The following is a 19,878-nucleotide window of genomic DNA, read 5'->3' as shown; positions in this document are numbered from 1 at the left end:
CCGCAATTTGAAAATCATTCTCAAGCATGAGAAAATTGGTTATGTCCTTGAGCAGCCCTTTCCAGAGGTGCCTACTGAAAATTCCACTCAATAAGAGGTGGCTGCTTACAACAAACACAGTGATGACGATAACACTGCAGCATGTGTGATGCTTGCAACTATGTCACCCGAGTTGCAGAAGCAACATGAGGATATAAATGCTTACACTATGATTCTTCATCTCAAGAAGTTGTATCATGAACAATCTCGTGTGGAGAGGTGTGAGACCTCTAAACAACTATACCGATGCAAAATGACAGAGGGATTTTTAATCAATGCTCATGTGCTGAAGATAATTGGTTTCATTGAGAAACTGAGTTCATTGGGTTTTATCATGGATCGTGAACTAAGTATTAACTTAGTTCTGCAATCTCTGCCAGATAGTTATTTACAATTCATTATGAACTTCAATATGAATAAAATCGAAAGCACACTCCCTGAGTTGCTTAATATGCTTAAATCTGTGGAGCCCAATGTCAAGGCTAGCACTGGGCATGTTTTAACTATTCGTTCCTCCAAGGGCACTAAGATGAAAATTAAAGGAAGTTTTAAGAAAACATCCAAAAAGGCTAAGGGCAATAACAAAGCAGTCAAAGCAGGCAAGAACAATACCAAATCTGATGACCCATACTATCACTGAGGAGTGAAAGGTCATTGGAAGAGGAACTGCAAGGCTTACCTCACTAGCTTGAAGGGAAAGAAGTCTTCTGAAACTTCAACTTCAGGTATTTTTGTTATTGAGGTTAATATGTCTACTTCATTAGCTTATTGGGTATTAGATACCGGATGTGGATCTCATATTTGAATAAATATGCAGGGACTAAAGAGAAGTAGATCGCTGCAGAAATGAGAAGTTGACCTGCGCGTGGAGAATGGAGCAAGAGTTGCTGCATTAGTTATAGGGACATACTTCTTACCACTGCTTTCGGGCTTAGTATTAGAATTAGAAAATTGTTATTTTGTTATCGCCATTACTAAAAACATTATTTCTATTTCATGTTTGGACATGAATGATTTTTCAATTAATGTTAAGAATAATCATTGTTCGTTTTATAAAGATGAGATCTTTTATGGTTGTGGTGTGTTGCAAAATGGAATTTATAATCTTGATACTGAATCATCTATTATGAGTAAAGAAAGTAAAAGGTATAAAAGTGATCATCTGAATAATACATACCTCTGACATTGTAGACTGGGTGATATTAATGACAAACGCATTTTCAAGTTATATAAATATGGATACTTGGGGTCAATTGATTTTGAATCATTTGACAAATGTGAGTCGTGCCTGTTAGGCAAAATGACCAAGTTCCCTTTTACTAGAAAAGGAGAAAAAATCACAGAACTGTTGAAACTAATACATACTGATGTATGTAGACCCATGTCACTCATCGCTAGAGGTGATTTCTCTTACTTCATCACGTTCACTAATGATCATTCTAGATATGGTTATGTGTATCTGATAAAATTCGACCATGAAGCACTTGAAAAGTTCAAGGAATTCAAATTTGAAGTAGAGAAACAGACTGGTAAAAATATTCTCACGCTGAGATCAGATCAAGGTGAAGAACATTTAAAGGGAGAATTTTTAGATTATCTAAAAGAGAATGGGATTCTCTCGCAGTGGACTCCGCCATATACACCGCAACATACTGGTGTATCTGAACGAAGGAATCACACTTTGTTAGACATGGTGCGATCAATGATGAGCCATGCAAACATCCCAAAATCATTTTGAGGCCATGCACTAATTGTTGCGTGCTACACACTTAATCGTGTTCCATCTAAATCGATCTACAAAACTCCATACGAGATATGGAGAGAAAAAAGACCAAATTTATCTCACATGAAAATTTGGGGCCGTGACGCTTATGTAAAGTGAAATGAATCAGATAAGTTTGAGACTAAATCTGATAAATGCGTATTTGTAGGATATCCAAAAGAGAAAATTGGATATCAGTTTTATAATCCCGTTAAGAAGAAGGTGTTCATCTCAAGACATACCATATTCCTAGAGAAAGGGTTTATAGGAGAGGGTAGTGGGAGCAAAATAGAACTTGAAGAAATTCAAGAATCCACAGATACTGTTGACCAATTAGATGAATCTGAGTCTGATCCCACACCTGTTAATGGACAGACTCTTGATCAGGATGTAGAGAACCCTGAGGACACTCCGGCTCAGTGTAGATCAAGTAGAATCATTCAACCTCCCAAAAGGTACGAATTCACGATTACTAATCAAGTATTATTAGTCGAGGATAATGAACATACAAATTATGCAGAAGCGAAGTCAAGTGTTGACTCGAAGAGATGTCAAGAAGCCATGGAATCCGAAATGAACTCAATGTATGAGAACAAAGTTTAGACCTTGGTCGACCTTCCAGGTGGGATAAAATCGATAGGTTGTAAATGGGTTTACAAGAAAAAGGTCGATGTGGATGGAAACGTCCATATATATAAAGCAAGGCTAGTAGCGAAAGGTTACACACAAAGACAAGGCGTTGACTTTGATGAAACTTTTTCGCCTGTAGTCATGCTAAAGTCCATTCGGATTATGCTTGTAATAACTGTATACCATGATTATGAGATATGGCAAATGGATGTCAAAACTGATTTCCTTAATGAAAACTTACAAGAGGAGGTGTACACAACACAGCTTGAAGGTTTTGAATCCAAAGGAGCCAACAAAGTATGTAAGCTAAATCAATCCATTTAGGGATTAAAGCAAGTCTCAAGGAGCTGGAATCTTCGTTTTGATGAGACAATCAAAAGGTTTGATTTTATTAAAAATGAAGATGAACCGTGTGTTTACAAGAAGACAAGTGGGAGCGCGGTCGTATTCCTAATATTATATGTCGATGACATATTATTAATGGGAAACGACATACTAATGCTTCAATCGGTAAAATTATGATTGCCAAAGAATTTCTCCATGAAAGATATGGGAGAAGCAGCGTATATCTTGGGAATCAAGATCTATAGAGATAAATCTAAATGATTACTAGGATTATTTTAATCTTCGTACATAGATAAAATCTTGAGAAGATTTAATATGGAAGAGTTTAAGAGAGGTTTATGTCCCATGTCATATGGGATTTACCTCTCAAAAGATATGTGTCCTAAAACGCATGATGAAAGGAATCGCATGGATAAGATTCCTTATATTTCGGCGATAGGATCTATCATGTATGCAATGCTATGTACAAGACCAGATGCTTCATATGCTCTAAGTGTTACGAGCAGGTTTCAAGCAAACCCTGGTGAGAAACACTGTATAGCGGTTAAGAACATTCTTAAGTACTTGAGAAGGACTAAAGATGTGTTCTTGATCTATGGAGAAAATGAACTAAAGATTCATGGGTTTACTGATGCCAGCTTTCAATCTGACAAAGATGATAGCAAGTCTCAATCAGGATATATGTTTACTCTCAACAATGGAGCGGTTAGTTGGAAAAGTCCCAAACAGGAGACAACCACTGATTCAACAACAGAAGCCGAGTACATTGCTGCTTCTAAAGCAGCGAAGGAAGCTGTCTGGATCAAGAAGTTCATTAATGAATGGGGAGTCGTTCCTAGCATTGTTAATCACATACTTTTGTATTGTGATAACAATGGAGCCATCGCACAAGCGAAGTAATTGAGGTCTCATCAACAATCTAAACATGTGCTAATGCGATATCATCTCATCAGGGAGATTATACAAAGAAATGATGTAACGATAGAGCGAGTTCCCACATATGACAATATTGCAAATCCATTGACAAAGCCGTTATCACAACAGAAACATGATCATCATGTGGATGCTTATGGTATTAGATACATGAGTGATTGGATCTAGTGCAAGTGGGAGTTTATAAGTGTTATACCCTAAATCCAATCTATTTAGGTTGTAAACACTTTTAATATGTTTGATGTATTTAATTTTGGCAAAATCTATTATTTATTTAAATTAATTTTCCGATAAATAATATTAAATAATAAAGTCCGAAAATTCAAGTTTAAGTGATTTGTTAATCACAAGGATTTGTGATTGTGAGATACAAATTACGTATGATTGGATCTTGAATAATCCGTGGTCGTAAGTAATAACGAGATACGGATATCGTTATTACAGATAGACCATCATGTGTAGCATTTCCTACTTATGAAGTAAGTAGTTGATCTCACAAGTTGAAGTGTGGTGACACTTAAATAAACACGTGGATGTTTTGTTATAGAACAAAATATTGGAGACCCGCTAAAAGATTCCACATGGATAACTATCTGAGTGTCAGTGGTTAGTTTCTAACGTTCGATAGTAGAATTGGTCCTTTGACTTGAGGTCATCATAGTGCCTTGTATGAGGACAATCATGCTTTGATGGTGTTGGATGTTGCTCCACCAAAGGCCGCTAATACGGCATCGTTCGGGTATGTCAAGAACCATATGAAGATTGTGAATGACCAATAGAGGATTCGTCACTCTTAGATGGTAAGAGACTGTGATCTGCATTTCGTTCAATTAAATCAATAACAAAATCCTTAGCCAAGGTATACACATAAGTCGAAAAGGAGTTTTCGACTCATATTGATTTAATAGTAGAATGAAAGATATGATCGATAATCGAGATTGACACACTTCCATATCTCGTATTTGATCGGATCATATTGACAAAGGGATTATAGTTTCATGGTAAACGAACAAGTTTGGTTTTGTCATACCACGTGACATTTCTCATCACATGTGTTGCCCTGATACATTGCTAAATGTCAATCTAGGACGGCGAGTATGAATTTGTGATAAATTAAAATGGTGTTTTAATTTATCAGTTTTGATTAGATCAAAATAATATTTCACATCGTTAGGCATCGTGGTCAGGAACCTGATGAGTCGCACACAAAAGAGAATTAGAAGATTGCAATTTGCCAATCAATTAATTTAACAAGTGTTGGATAAATTAATTAATTGGATTGGTTATTTATAGCCCCAAATTAATTAATTGGATTAATTAATTCACGAACCGGATTTAATCAAATGGATTAATTAAACATTGGACCGGACCAGGCTGAACCCGTTTGGCCTTATATAAATACATGGCTAGGATTTTAGATCCATAGAGTTTTCATAATTCTTACTAGTACAAGAGGAGAAATCCTAGCAGTTGCAGTCTATTCTCTGTGTGGAATTCATTAGAGGCCGGACAATTGGACAGCTGTGGGAGGCAGATTCAAGTTGCTGGAACAAAGATAACGTAAAGGAGTTTGCAAATTCAAGAAAATATATAATTTTCATCACAATTCTTATCTAAATACAAAGATGAATCCTAGTAGGAATTAAAATTATTTTTATTTCCGCTATACATGTTTAAGTAAATTCCCAACAGGAGAAAGAATACTACTCTTTCCAAATGGAAAACTCTTTACTCAAATCATTTTTCCCACTTCCACCCAGCCCATCAAGGCCACCGTCTGGGTCCCACGATTATAGTTCCGCCACCAGGTGGCTCTTCCAAAAGATCTGCATCACTGTGTCACCTTGGGCGACCTCATCGGGCACGAATCACTATTGCGACCAGATCACCACTCACGGCATGCTATAGACTATAGAGGTGACATTGTTGCTCATGGCACGCTATAGCACTGACATCGCCGCTCACGACATGTTGCAGTGGCGACATTGTCATCACCACAGTGTCGTTCCCTCACTTTGAGTTCACTATGGTGGTCTCCAACGACTTTTTTCGTTGGTTGCGATAAAGAGATACAAGATAGATGGAAGGTGATAGGGAGGGAAGAGAGAAATAATAGGGAAATGATTAGGATTTTGAGTGGGTGAGTTGATATGTATATTAATTTAATTTTATAATATAATTACTAATATTAATTTTTTTAATTTACTACTTGAGTTTTGAACAAAAAACACATAAATTTTATTTTTGAATTATGAAGTTGAAAAACATCTGTTTTATATGTCCCTGTTTGATCCATATTATTTGGAAAAAATTACATTTTTAAACAGTGATTTGACATCATTTTAGTCACATATTCTTTAATAAAATAATATCACACGCAAATTCAACATTTTTTCTTATTTTTTAGTCACACATTTTTCATCAATATATTATTTGAAAATAATGTGGCTCAAACAAGGACATAATTTCTACGTTTTCTTTTCCACTAAAAGTTCTAGCTCATTATGGGACTAAGCAAATATGAGTTGGTTCGATTTTTATCTATTTATAATTTAAGCCACTCATAAATACTTCTCAAACATGTATCTTAATAATAAATCACAGCCGATCAATGATCAAAGTTGAAAATGAAAATGAAAATTATTTTTTTCAACTTTGAGCCATCTCCAATCCTACATCAAAATTTGCGCCAATTTACACCAAAATTTGTACAAAAATTGAACAAAGTTTGGTGTTGCATTGGAGTAATTTTGCACCTTTTTGGTACAATTTGATGTTTTGGTGTCTCCATTGGAGATGACCTTGATAATCCCATGGTTGTGATGAATTCTATATCATCCATCTGTTTAGTGGCCCTAAATCTCAATTATTATTTACTTGGGGCGAGGCAAAATTCTTGTTGCTATGCTTGTACAATTTGACCTTTAAAGTTGCTTTTAATCCTACACTAGTCGCATGCCTGCGCAATGTAAGGGCTGTGTTATTTTTTAAGGTAATATTAGTGTGTCTAGCGTTAAGGATGGATGAGAGACATGTGCATTAGATTGATTTGATAAGGTAAATTTACATATAATGTAACTATAAAAACTATAGTCATTATGCATCTAGAGAACATCAGGAAATCAAGTACACTTTAATAAAGACAAAAAATAATTAGCAAACAAAATTTAAGTGTATAAAGGGACCTGAACAACATGCCATCATTTTCCAGAAGTTTAACAGTGATATTAGTAGTCTTGAATGTGCACATTTTGTATAAATGAAGTTTTGAAATTTTCAATTAAGTATACAATCCTAAAATGGATTAATTGGCTTTAGTAAACACATATGCGTGCCAACATAGAGAAAGATAAAGGGGGCGGGAGAGATGACTAACAATTTCATTTAGTACCCTACAAGTTTTAAGCATACTTGATCTTTCATTTAAAGAGTCCAAAGACACTTCATGTTCATCGGCACACACAAAAGAATGTAACAATTGATCATATCTGGGAACCCATGAATCAATGACAAAGGTTAGTTACCTGACAGTTGAATGCCCACTCTATCATCACTATCCATGACCATAATCATAAGACCAATGTTAAATGCAGATTCCTAGAGCCAACCATAAGTTGAGAATCTGCACAAAAAAAATAGTCATTCAAAACTTTATCATGCATAGAAACTACATGCTCCTACTTTTAGGCAGTTTATTTTAAATGACATATCTTCAACCCTTGTAACATCAATCATGAAACCATATTGAGGCCTATGAAATGGATTAGGCATAGGCACCTAATTCAACTGTCAAAATAACAAGTTAGAATATGTGGAACAACATAATCAGAAAGATAACATCATTGAATTTATAAACCACTATTTCTTATTTTTTCTTGTTACCTTGGATGAACTAGCAGGTAAAAGTGTAGAAGGGAGTGCAAAGCCAAGCAATACTGCTACAACAGCACCGTCTTTCAGGAGTGCAAGTGAATTAGTCTACAGAAGTAAGAAAAACTATACTAAAAGAAAAGCTTGACTTTTTTGCAATGCCATAATAGTAAGTGACAATGTATGTAATATGATTGTCTTAAATCATTAACATGAATGCATTGCCATCTGTATTTTTTTATTGCTTTTCATGTGTCACATACTTTTAGGGAAAGCTAAGAATGCATTGAACAAAATTAGTTGATGTATGAACACATGCATTTCATTTGTATAAACAGGTGCTTATCACACACATACACACTCACGCTCACGTGCACACGACGCAATTTTTTTTGCAAATTTCATTTTTTTTTACTTTTAAATAACTTGAAACAAATTTTTTACTCATAAGTAACTCTTTACATTTTAAAAATATACTTAAAATTTGAAGTTAATATTTTTCACTTATAAGTAGCTTTTACAATTATAACATTTTTTTTACTCTTAAAGAACCTGCATGATGATAAAAATAACTAATTGGATGAAGCAAATAAATCGGGTCGAAAATTATAGAATTGGAAAAAAAATTCATCTGACACCATACACATAGATATTTCACACAAGTAGTGTATTTCATTAGAAATAATAACATCTACACGTGAGAACATTGCAAATGATAAACTATTTAAAATAAACACACATTCAATCTCAGGACAATGACTCCATTTTCAAGCAAAACCTTAAACTAAATCAAAAGCATACACCATAAATGGAGTAGTGGGTGCCTCAAATATAATATCAATCAAAAATGCATTATTTGCAAACACTTTTTGTTTCTACTCGTCGAAAGTTTAATTTTGCTTCAATTCGAAAGTATTTAGAATTAACACATAATCCTGATTTAAATTAATATTGAACTTGGAATTGAGGATAATTCAGAGATGCGTGATGTTAAGCAAAGTTTATTCGAAAGAAAATGTGGCATCAGCGGATAGTGATTCGGCTCATTTATATTTGTTCTTTTACCTTTGAGATAATTGAAAGGCACAAGGAAGAAAAGGAAGTCAAACCTCCAACGATACATGTATGTGAACATCTTCAATATTGCCTAAGAAAATAACAGACACGGATACTGATAACCTCATTTTCCTGTAAGGTTCAAGAAATGCAGTTTCGCAAAAAGTCACAAAATTTGATATTGGAAGTAAATCAAACGTGTACCTAATGCCAACAAAACTATATACCGTGAAAAAGAATCAAGAATTTGCAAACGAATACATATCTTAAAAGTATTATTTTATTATTTTTATGAAAGCAGTCAGTTTAACCCAAATTTGATTGCAAAGGCTAATCGTCTGGATGAGCAAAACATCAAATCCTCCTCTATTTATTTAGAGAATCGGCTAGAATTTTCACTTTCATTACTTCGGTCATTCTTATTAAATCCTTATAAATGTCTATTTACACATTCTAATACTCAATAACGCTGTCAATGTCTCAATTAAACACTTCAATTTCAATAAACATAACACGGTGGCTACTCACCCTTTGGTTTGGTCACAAATTTGTAAATTTTTTGTATGCATCCCTCGCAGTTTAACTGCACTTTCAAAACCGTAGTCGTCACAACTTGCTGTAAAGAAATAATTCAATATTTATTACAAATTATAACTAAAATAAAATTAATTTAAAAGTACAAGAGCAGTAACTGCCTGGTTCTTTCTTTTAAAGTAGTGTATGATTGATATGATATATTATATTATGATCCACAAAAACGATGACTCTACTTACAACATCAATTTTTCAATTTTCAAACTCTTGCTCTAGTCCCTCAAGTGACACATCATTACTAACAAAAAAAAGGCAACAAACGCACAAAATTTAAGAAATCATTCAAAATTAACATAATTACTGTTACAACAAAATCAAAAACAAGAAAAAAAAGTTTTTACCTGGAGTGTCATAGAGAAGAGAACAAAGATAGAAGAACCTACAAGAAGAAGAACAGTCAAACAAACATATTTTATTGAAGAAAAAATTGAAAAAAATTGGAATTTCTATTTTGAAGGGATATGTGTTATTCAACATAGAATAAAAATAAAAAAGCAACAAATTCACAAAATTCAAGAAATAATTCAAAATTACCATGATTGCTATTACTACAAAACTAAAAATAGAAAATAAAAAAATATTTTATCTTGAGAGCATCGTAGAGAAGAGAACGAATATAAAAGAACCTACAAGAAGGAGAACCACAAAATAAACATTTTATCGAAGAAAATATTGAAAAAATTGGAGGATTGAAAAAATTGAAATTTCTATTTCGAAGGGAAATGCGTTGCTCAACATAGAACACTACCCAAATGATAGTTATCAAATTAAATAGGTTCTGAAAATAGAATGAAAAGGAAGTTCAATATGAGGCAAGCGTGTGTGTTTTGGATTTTACCTTTTTTCTTCCTCAGTTCAGTTTGATTGTGGCGGGAGGAGCTAATTCAAAAGACGTGTGAAATGAGAGAGAGAGAGAGAGCAAAAAGTAACTTTATAGGGGATAAATTTGTGAACAGTTGCTAAACCAAATGGATGAAAGTGCGAGATAAAAGGGTTGAATAGTAAGAAAACCAGTTTTGGAACAATGCGTAAAACCGAGTGCTACAAGAATGAATAGTAATGCAGGGATCGCCCCTTTTAGAAGAAAGAAAAGAAAAGAGAAAAGAAAAGTAGTGTAAGACAAACCAATTTGACCAAACTCATTTCAAATTAGTTCAATGTGAAAATGTACGGGATAAAAATGAACAGTCTAATGTTGTGCATGCAAAAGCAATAATTTCCGCCAATCCACCAAAAAAAAGGGAAAATTTTGTATAATAAATAGAAAAAATTTAAATTGAAATGATTTTAATCTACCAACTCACAAATAAAAAAAGATGAAAAATTTTTATAAATTGAAAATATATATTTTTTTAAATCTCTTTTCACGTAGAGAAAAGCAGTGATTGAAAGTATTAATTTCAATCATATATAAAGGGAAAAGAATTAAAAAAAATCAAAATCCTTTTATAAATAGAAAAAATGTAAGTTGAAAAAATTTAAAATAAAGAAAATTCCTCCTTTCATGGAGGGAAAAGCAGTATTTGAACATATTTATTTAAAACGTGCATAAAGACAAAAGAAGTTAAAAAAAATTATATATTTTTAAAAAAATTAAATAGGGAAAAAAATTATGCCCCGTGCATGGAGTGCAATACACACACACACACACACTTTATTTTTAGTAAATTTTTGTTATTAATATTTTAATTTAAAATATCTAATTTACAATAATTAAATATATCTATACATTTACCTGAAAATGTTGAATTTTTTTTTTTTACGTATAAGTAGCTTTTATTTTTAAATAAGTGGAAGTATATATTTTTTTTTTTAACTTATAAGACTTTTTACATTCTAGATAGCATAATATTTTTATTAATACTTCATTTTAAAAACTTTTTACATTTTAGAAATATTTTTTATCTTATTATTAATCGAAGTGATTTTTTTAGTTAGAAATAACTTTTTATATTTTAGATAGGAATAAAGAATTACTTTTATTTAAAAAAAATTACTTAAAAAAATATTATTACTAATAAAATTATAGGATATAGTTGATATATAGTTTATAGAAAAAAGAATATTGTATATCAGATTCAGATGACCAAACCAGTTTCAAACAAGTTTAATGTGAAAATAAGCATGACAAAAATATTTAGATATATTTAATTTTTTAAATTAAATATTAATAAAAAGATTACACTATCTAAAATGTAACAAATTTCTTATAAGTAAAAATATCACTTCAAGTTATTTAAAATAAAAAAAAATTATAATTGTAAAAGTTACTTATAGGTAAAAATATATATTTAAAACTTGAGGAATTCATAAGTAGTTTTTACAATTATAACAGAATGAGGAATTCATATTTTTTTACATAAAAGTAGATTTTACACTTATACAAGTTTTCTATTATTTTAGACAACTTGAAGTGATTTTTTTTACTTATAAGTAACTTTTTACATTTTAGATAACGTAATCTCTTTATTAATATAATATAATTTAAAAAACTAAATATATCTAAATATTTTTGTCACGCTAAAGAGAAAATGGAAAAACAGTATTGTGTGTCAGATTCAAAGGATCAAACCAGTTTGAAACTAGTTCAATGTGAAAATCAGCGTGACAAAAATATTTATATTTATTTAATTTTTTAAATTAAATATTAATAAAAAATACACGATCTAAAATGTAAAAAGTTACTTATAAGTAAAAATATCACTTCAAGTTATTTAAAATAAAAAAAAATTATAATTGTAAAAGTTACTTATAGGTAAAAATATATATTTAAAACTTGAGGAATTCATAAGTAGTTTTTACAATTATAACAGAATGAGGAATTCATATTTTTTTACATAAAAGTAGATTTTACACTTATACAAGTTTTCTATTATTTTAGACAACTTGAAGTGATTTTTTTTACTTATAAGTAACTTTTTACATTTTAGATAACGTAATCTCTTTATTAATATAATATAATTTAAAAAACTAAATATATCTAAATATTTTTGTCACGCTAAAGAGAAAATGGAAAAACAGTATTGTGTGTCAGATTCAAAGGATCAAACCAGTTTGAAACTAGTTCAATGTGAAAATCAGCGTGACAAAAATATTTATATTTATTTAATTTTTTAAATTAAATATTAATAAAAAATACACGATCTAAAATGTAAAAAGTTACTTATAAGTAAAAAAATCACTTCAAGTTATTTAAAATAAAAAACTTATGATTGTAAAAGTTAATCATAGATAAAAAAAAAAAAATATTAATTCATCATTCTCTTATAATTGCAAAAGATACTTATATAAAAAAAATGTTAACTTAAAATTTTTTAAGTATAAATATTTAAATATATTTAGTTTTTTAAATCAAATATTAATAAAGAGATTACACTATCTAAAATGTAAAAAGTTATCTATAAGTAAAAAAAAATCACCTAAAGTTATTTAAAAGTAATAAAAAAATTGTAATTGTAAAAGGTACTTATAGGTAAAAAATATTAACTTTAACATTTTAAAGTGAATATTTAGATATATTTAATTTTTTAAAATAAATATTAATAAAAAATTTAAAAAAAATACGTGCATTACTTTGAACATTGCTCCGTGCATAGAGGCAAAAAAGCTCAATGCACGAAGCCTGTGCATGATCCGTGCACGGAGGATTGGATCGTCCGTGCACGGAGATTTGTTAACATTTGTTTTTTCTTGTTTTTTTACTTATGTTTTTATGTTCATTTTTAGGCTCATTACGAGATATCAAACGTAGTCAAAATATTACATTCTTAATATCATTTTGAAGTACTCGCTGCATAGTATTGCACGTCGTTAACGGTGCATGAAATGGTTAATCGTAGTAAATGTTACGGGATGTCAAAATAAGTATTTTCAAACTGTATTTTGAAATTTTCGATAACAAGTTAACTTTAAAAATTCATTAACGATTGTACGATAGTCGAATCGATAAATATTTTATATTTTCTCGAAACTCATTTCGAGAACTATATCATAAACGCATCGAATGATCTAAATGAATATCGAAAATATATGTGTTAAAAAAATGCGTATAAATCGTTTTTCTTAAAAAAATTAATTATTTTATTACTATTTATTATTTTTTCGCAACAATTTTCTCAATACATCATTTTGCTAAAGAAAAATTATGTGGTATGACGTAAAAAAATTTCTCCATGCACTGAGTGAATTTTATTTACAATAATTTTGTTTATTAATATAATTTTAAAAATTTAAATATATAAAATATGATTGATAGTTAATAGCGTGAGAATTAGAAGAAAGAGCATGGTGTGTCAGATTCAAAGCAAGGGAGAAATATTGTAGTGGACAATGGCGTGTGACAAAATTCTTACAGTATTTTTGAATAGAATTTTTCCTGTTTCCAAATCAGTTCCCAAACCGGTTAAGTGTGAAAACGAATGTGACAAAAATGAACAGTAAACCCTCATTCTCTCTTTTATAGTAGTGTAGATAGATGTAGAATATATTTAGTTTTTAAAATTAAATATTAATAAAAAAATTAAACTATCTAGAATGTAAAAAGTTACTAATAAGTAAAAAAATCACTTCAAGTTATTTAAAAGTAATACAAAAATTATAATTGTAAAAGTTACTTATAGGTAAAAAATATTAACTTCAACATTTTTAAGTAAATATTTAGATATATTTAATTTTTTTAAATTAAATAGTAATAAAAAATGTACTACAAATAAAAGTAAAAAAAAAAGTGCATAAACCTCCGTGCACGGAAGTTTGCAAAATTTCGTGCACGGAGGTTTGCTAAAATAAAGCCTTTTTTTTTTTAACTTAAGGTTTTGTGTTCATTTTCAGGCTCATTATGAGATATCTAACGAAATTGAAATATTACATTCTTAATATCATTTTGAAGTACTCGTGGCATAGTATTGCACGTCGTTAACGGTGCGTGAAACAGCTAATCGTCGTAAATGTTACAGGACGTCAAAATAGGTATTTTCAAACTATATTTCGAAATTTTCAATAATAAGCTAACTTTAAAAATTCATTAACGATTGTACAATAGTCGAATCGATAAATATTTTACATTCTCTTGAAACTCATTTCATGAATTATATTATAGATATATCGAATGATCTAAATGAATATCGAAAATAGTTAAACGGATATTAAACGTATGTTTTAAAAAATGTGTATAAGTCGTTTTTCTTTAAAAAAAATCAATTATTTTATTACTATTTATTATTTTTTCACAACAATTTTCTCAATACATCATTTTGCTCAAGAAAAATATGTGGTATGACGTAAATTTTTTTCTCCATGCACTGAGTGAATATGTTTTTTTATTTTTTACATTTTATTTACAATAATTTTGTTTATTAATATAATTTTAAAAATTTAAATATATAAGATGTGGTTGAAAGTTAATAGCGTGAGAATTAGGAGAAAGAGCATGATGTGTTAGATTCAGAGCAAGGGAGAAATATTGCAGTGGACAATGGCGTGTGACAAAATTCCTACAATATTTTTGAATAAAATTTTTCCTGTTGTCAAACCAGTTCCCAAACTAGTTAAGTGTGAAAACGAATGTGACAAAAATGAACAGTAAACCCTCATTCTCTCTTTTATGGTAGTGTAGATATAACTTTTAAAAACTTTACGAAGCTTTTGAGAAAAAGTTCCGTTACAATGACTTCCCAATTCGTGTTTTATGGGTAATGGCTAAAACATAGAAAACAACATCGCACCGCACTATTTGATTTCGACGGGCTTGCCCTTATAATTTTTTCTTTTCTTTTTTTGGTTTACTCTCCAAAATATACATACATACATACATACATACATACATACATACATACATACATATATATATATATATATATGTTGTAAATGGTAAGTTTATTATGATTTGTTAGTGAATAACAATTTTACCCTTGTAGTCCTGGAAATTATTATTATTGTATCCCTAATTCTTACCTATAAATATTGGACTCTGGTTCTTAATAAAATGCACACGAGTCTATTGACTTCTCTCTATTTTCTTCTTTTTCCACAACACGTTATCAAACACAAAATGCTTAATTCTTCTAAATCTAGTAAATGTAGTAATTTTTTTAAGCAGAATTATCTATCATGTGTACCAAAATTAATTTGGTGACATGTGAATTTTTTATATATATACACATACGTTATAACGAGATTGTTTCTTCTTCTCTATTTTTCATTGGTTCGCATATTATTTCTAATCCACGTTTGTATATTTAGCCTAAACACATTAATTCATGCCTTTGATTTATACACGCTCATTTTTGCCAAATATTATTCTTGTATTAATTTCATCTTTTGAATCTGCCGTATATTATTTTTACCTTCAATTTTTGTATATGTAAAATTTACGTTAATGTTTAGTATTTTTTGCATGTTGGTAAAAGATTTAGCAAATAAAAGATTTAGTTAATTTTGTTAATTTCTCTATATGGAGATTATTTTTGCTAATGTATGTTTGGTAATTAATTTTTATATATAAATTCATATCTTATTTATATGGTAATCAATAGTCTTTAATCTGATTAAATATTTTTAGATATTCTTTCATAAATTTTAAATTGATAATATATCATGTTGTTCCTGAAATTGCACAATTTTATTAATATTATAGAAGAATATTACTTGCTAATTAAGAGCATGATATTAAAATTTTAATATTTCAAAATAATATTGACTCAGTGTTCCTGAAGTTTTTGAAGAAACACAATCCACGTTATATAAATATTTTAGAAGAATATTTCATTATTACTCATGTAAAGCACAAATTATAATATTATGTTGTTAAGCTCGAAAGGTAAAACGAATCGTTAATGCCAATATTTCAGAAGAATATTGCATTTATACTTTTGAAGATTGTATATTTCATTGTGTTTTCGAAAAACACAACACATCTTATATAATGTCCAAAAAAAATAAAATAATAATAATAATAATATACTCCTGAAAAACATGTCATTGCCAAGTATATAGCAATATTCGAGAAGAATATTGATTGATTTATAGGTAAAAATACAAATTAAATTACTCTATTTTGTTACTCGTCCATTCTTCTAAATACGTATTCATATATTGATATTCTAGTTATATTTTACTTGCTCCCGAATAGCAAAATTAAAAAATTCTTTTTTACTCACGAAGAGTTAAACTCTTATATAATTTATTATTTCAAATAATAATATGTTATTGTTCCTGAAGAGCATGACAATACAATTTCAATATTTCGAAAGAATATTGATATATTGCTCTTGAAAAAATAATAATAAAATACAACGTACTTTCAAAATAGCATATGTCTCGAAAAAAATATCATTTTGAATTCGTGTTTATCCCTGCAAGAAAATATATAATACATGTTATGTTAACATTGAATAATTTTTCTTTTTGATTGAATATTATACAAGATTACAAGTATATAATGTTTAATTGTATTTTTTGAAATTAAATAATTGAATTATATATTATATTGAACCAGAAGTTCAATTTGATTTTATTATCTGGCATGATCAATTAGACCATCACTGAATTTATAATGATGCGAAATTAAAAATTTTAAATAGATATTCCATAAAGATCTAGAAGATCTTTCAATCCAATGAATTTCTATATATCATTTGTTCTCTTTATCGACAATTATCATTAAATATCACTAGCTACAATAAGGATTGAATTTCCTATATTTTTGAAAATTAATTATGGTCATATATGGGGCTTCGCCTATTTCGTCCACTTGAAATTGAGAAAATATTCTTGCAAATTGGAGCATTAACTTATCTTGCAAATTGTAATCGACCTGACATAACTTTTTTGTAAATCTCTTTGTAGAATATGGCTCTACACCAACTTAAAGACATTAAAATGGTGTTAAACATATTTTTGTTATCTAAAGGTTACTATTAATTTGAGATTATTTTATTTTCAAAAGTCTGGATTTACTTTAGTGAGATATGCAGATGTGGGCTATCTTTCTGATATATATAAAGTTAAATTACGAATAGGATATGTGTTTATACGTGGAGGAACGACTGTATCATGGAGATCTGTGACACAATCCTTGATAGCAACATTCTCAAATCATTCTGAAATTATTACAATCTATGAAACATGTCGAGAATGTGTATGATTGAGAAATATGATCCATCATATCCAAGCATTACGCGAATTAACTTCAACAAAAGATAGTCCAACAATTTTGTATGAAGACAATGCAACTTGTATTGCACAACTCAGAGGAGACAATATCAAAAGTGACATGACGAAGCATATTTTTTCAAAATTCTTTTATACACGTGAGTTTCAAAAGAACGACGACATCTATATCCAACAAATTTGCCCAAGTGATAATGTGATCGATTTATTCACAAAAACATTGTCAACATCTATGCTTAAGAAATTGGTTCAAAAGATTGGAATGCGTCGACTCAAATATTTTCATTAGGTGCAGTAGCTGTATTCTTTTTTCTTCGCATAGATTTTATCCCACTGAATTATCCTAGTAAAGTTTTAATGAGACAACATTTATTTTTAATACTAAAAATAACTATATTTTTTTGTTTGATTTTTTTGTCCCATAGAGTTTTTCTCAAACAAAGTTTTAACGAGACATATATTTTATAATATGTCATTTAAAGGGAGTACTATAAATGGTAAGTTTATTAGGATTTGTTAGTGAATGACAATTTTACCCCTGTAGCCCTAGAAGTTATTATCATTGTATCCCTGATTCTTACTTATAAATATAGAGCTCTGATTCTTAATAAAATATATACAAGTCTATTTAACTTCTTACTTTTCTCTTTTCACAACATTGTAATAATTTTCTAAAAAGAGAGATGACAATCAAGCTCGTCGGCTTGAGCAAAAAAAAGCCCAAATCGAAAGTTTAGGTTCGCGAGTCGACTCGATTTGTTGACACACCACGTTTTTAGCTAAGGAACGAAGTCAAAGCTCACGATTTTTGTATACAATAACTTTTTCCTAATTGGTGATACTCCTTTAACGGGACTTTAATTTTGAATTTTCGCACGTAACAAGATCGAAAATTGTCAAGGGTAATAATTAATTTCTGGAAAGATTGTATTACGCCTAAAGTTTCTAAAAATATATAATTTTTTTCTTCATTACAATTTTTAATTGGGCTCAAACAGGGCTTGATGAACTATAGAAAAATAGCTAAAATTCAGAATTACAAAACTTTCTTACGTATCCCTTCCCGTGCCTCAAAATTGACCCCCTTAAGTATAGTACAAAAATACAGCTAAGCAAACGTGCAGATGTATCAGCAGCCATCACCACCTAACCAACCACCGCGCACCACCTTCAACCACCACCACACAGCCTTAACCACGTGTCCCCCTCGGCTACCCTCACATCAATTTTCCAGTAAAAATCATCTTCTTTTTTGGCTCTCTTCCAGCCTGTCCCCCCACTCTTTGATTATAACTGATCATTTTTTATTATTCAATTCCGTTTAGTTTTTGGCCTCTTCTTCTGGGTCCTTCTCATCTATTATTCTCGTCCATCTCTTCTATAGATTCCTTCTAACCCACAAAAAATCTTCATATTTTCTATAAGAAACTGCCGTCCTACCTTCTTTGGTGGATTTTGGATACCCTTTTGAAAAAAATTTGAAATCTGACCCTTTCTTTGGTCCAGATCTTTGAGTTTTATTGGGAGTATCATGGCGGAAGAGCATGGATGTCAGGCACCTGAGGGCCACCGTTTGTGTGCAAATAATTGCGGATTTTTTGGCAGCCCTGCTACTAAAGATTTATGTTCTAAATGTTACGGAGATCTTTGCCTGAAAGAGACACCAAAGAATTCCAAATCCAGCGATTCTCCTTTATTTTCATCCCCGCCTTTGGTTGCGCCGTCGTCATCTGTGGCGGAGACGTGGCCAACAATATCCTCGCCGGAAAACTCTCCTGCGGCGGCGCAACCGGTGGTGCCACACCAGCCCAGCAGGTGCTTTACGTGCAGGAAGAAGGTGGGGTTAATGGGTTTCAGGTGTAGGTGTGGGACCACCTTCTGTGGTAGCCACCGGTACCCGGAACAACATGGATGTACCTTTGATTTCAAGGGCATGGGGAAGGAGGCCATTGCCAAGGCCAATCCTGTTGTCAAAGCTGAGAAGTTGGAGAAGATATGATCAGAGCCGTTGATTTCGATGACTTTTCTGGCTGATGAACGGTTGAGATTATGCGGACTATTGACGAGGATGATCATGGCACACTTGTAAATTTGATGTGAATAATTTTTCTTTTTGTTTCTATTTTCTCTGTTTTCATAATTTATGTGGGATTTAGTGAAAAAAAAGAAAAAAAGAAAAATAATGATGTCAATAGATGCTATTTTCATGCGAGTCCCCTTTTGTCTGCCATTATTCTAATTTATAATTTTTGAAATAGTTTTATTTTGGGGTAATTGGCACAAAACGTGGGATCTTTCAAGTTTATTGTGAAAAACGTCTATACCTTTCATTTTATGATATTTTTGCCCTTATTTCAATATTTCTTTGTGTTAAATGTCATTTTTATCATTTTTTGTCGTAAAATGATCAAAATATTCTTCTATTTAAGCAAAACAAAAACGCAAAGAAAAGAAAAAACCTGTAATTATTAGTCCAAACT

The 19,878-nt window shown here is 30.4% G+C and overlaps 1 protein-coding gene across 1 annotated transcript; it reads left to right on the top strand.

The window, feature by feature from the left end:
- The first annotated feature begins 18,492 nt into the window (after nucleotides 1-18,492).
- LOC111366246 (zinc finger A20 and AN1 domain-containing stress-associated protein 4-like) lies at nucleotides 18,493-19,661 on the top strand. The gene has a single exon (XM_022986965.1). The coding sequence runs from the start codon at nucleotides 18,930-18,932 to the stop codon at nucleotides 19,395-19,397; it is 468 nt and encodes a 155-aa protein (XP_022842733.1). The 5' UTR covers nucleotides 18,493-18,929; the 3' UTR covers nucleotides 19,398-19,661.
- The last annotated feature ends 217 nt before the right edge of the window (nucleotides 19,662-19,878 follow it).

The sequence above is a fragment of the Olea europaea genome, chromosome 17 (genome assembly GCF_002742605.1).
Source record: "Olea europaea var. sylvestris chromosome 17, O_europaea_v1, whole genome shotgun sequence".
In the NCBI taxonomy this organism is placed as follows: domain Eukaryota; kingdom Viridiplantae; phylum Streptophyta; class Magnoliopsida; order Lamiales; family Oleaceae; genus Olea; species Olea europaea.
The sequence above is the reverse complement of the archived record's forward strand: the minus strand, read 5'-3'. Positions and strand labels throughout refer to the sequence as shown.

Excerpts from the sequence above, each read along its gene's own strand:
- LOC111366246 (XM_022986965.1), top strand. The coding sequence starts at position 18,930 with ATGGCGGAAGAGCATGGATGTCAGGCACCTGAGGGCCACCGTTTGTGT.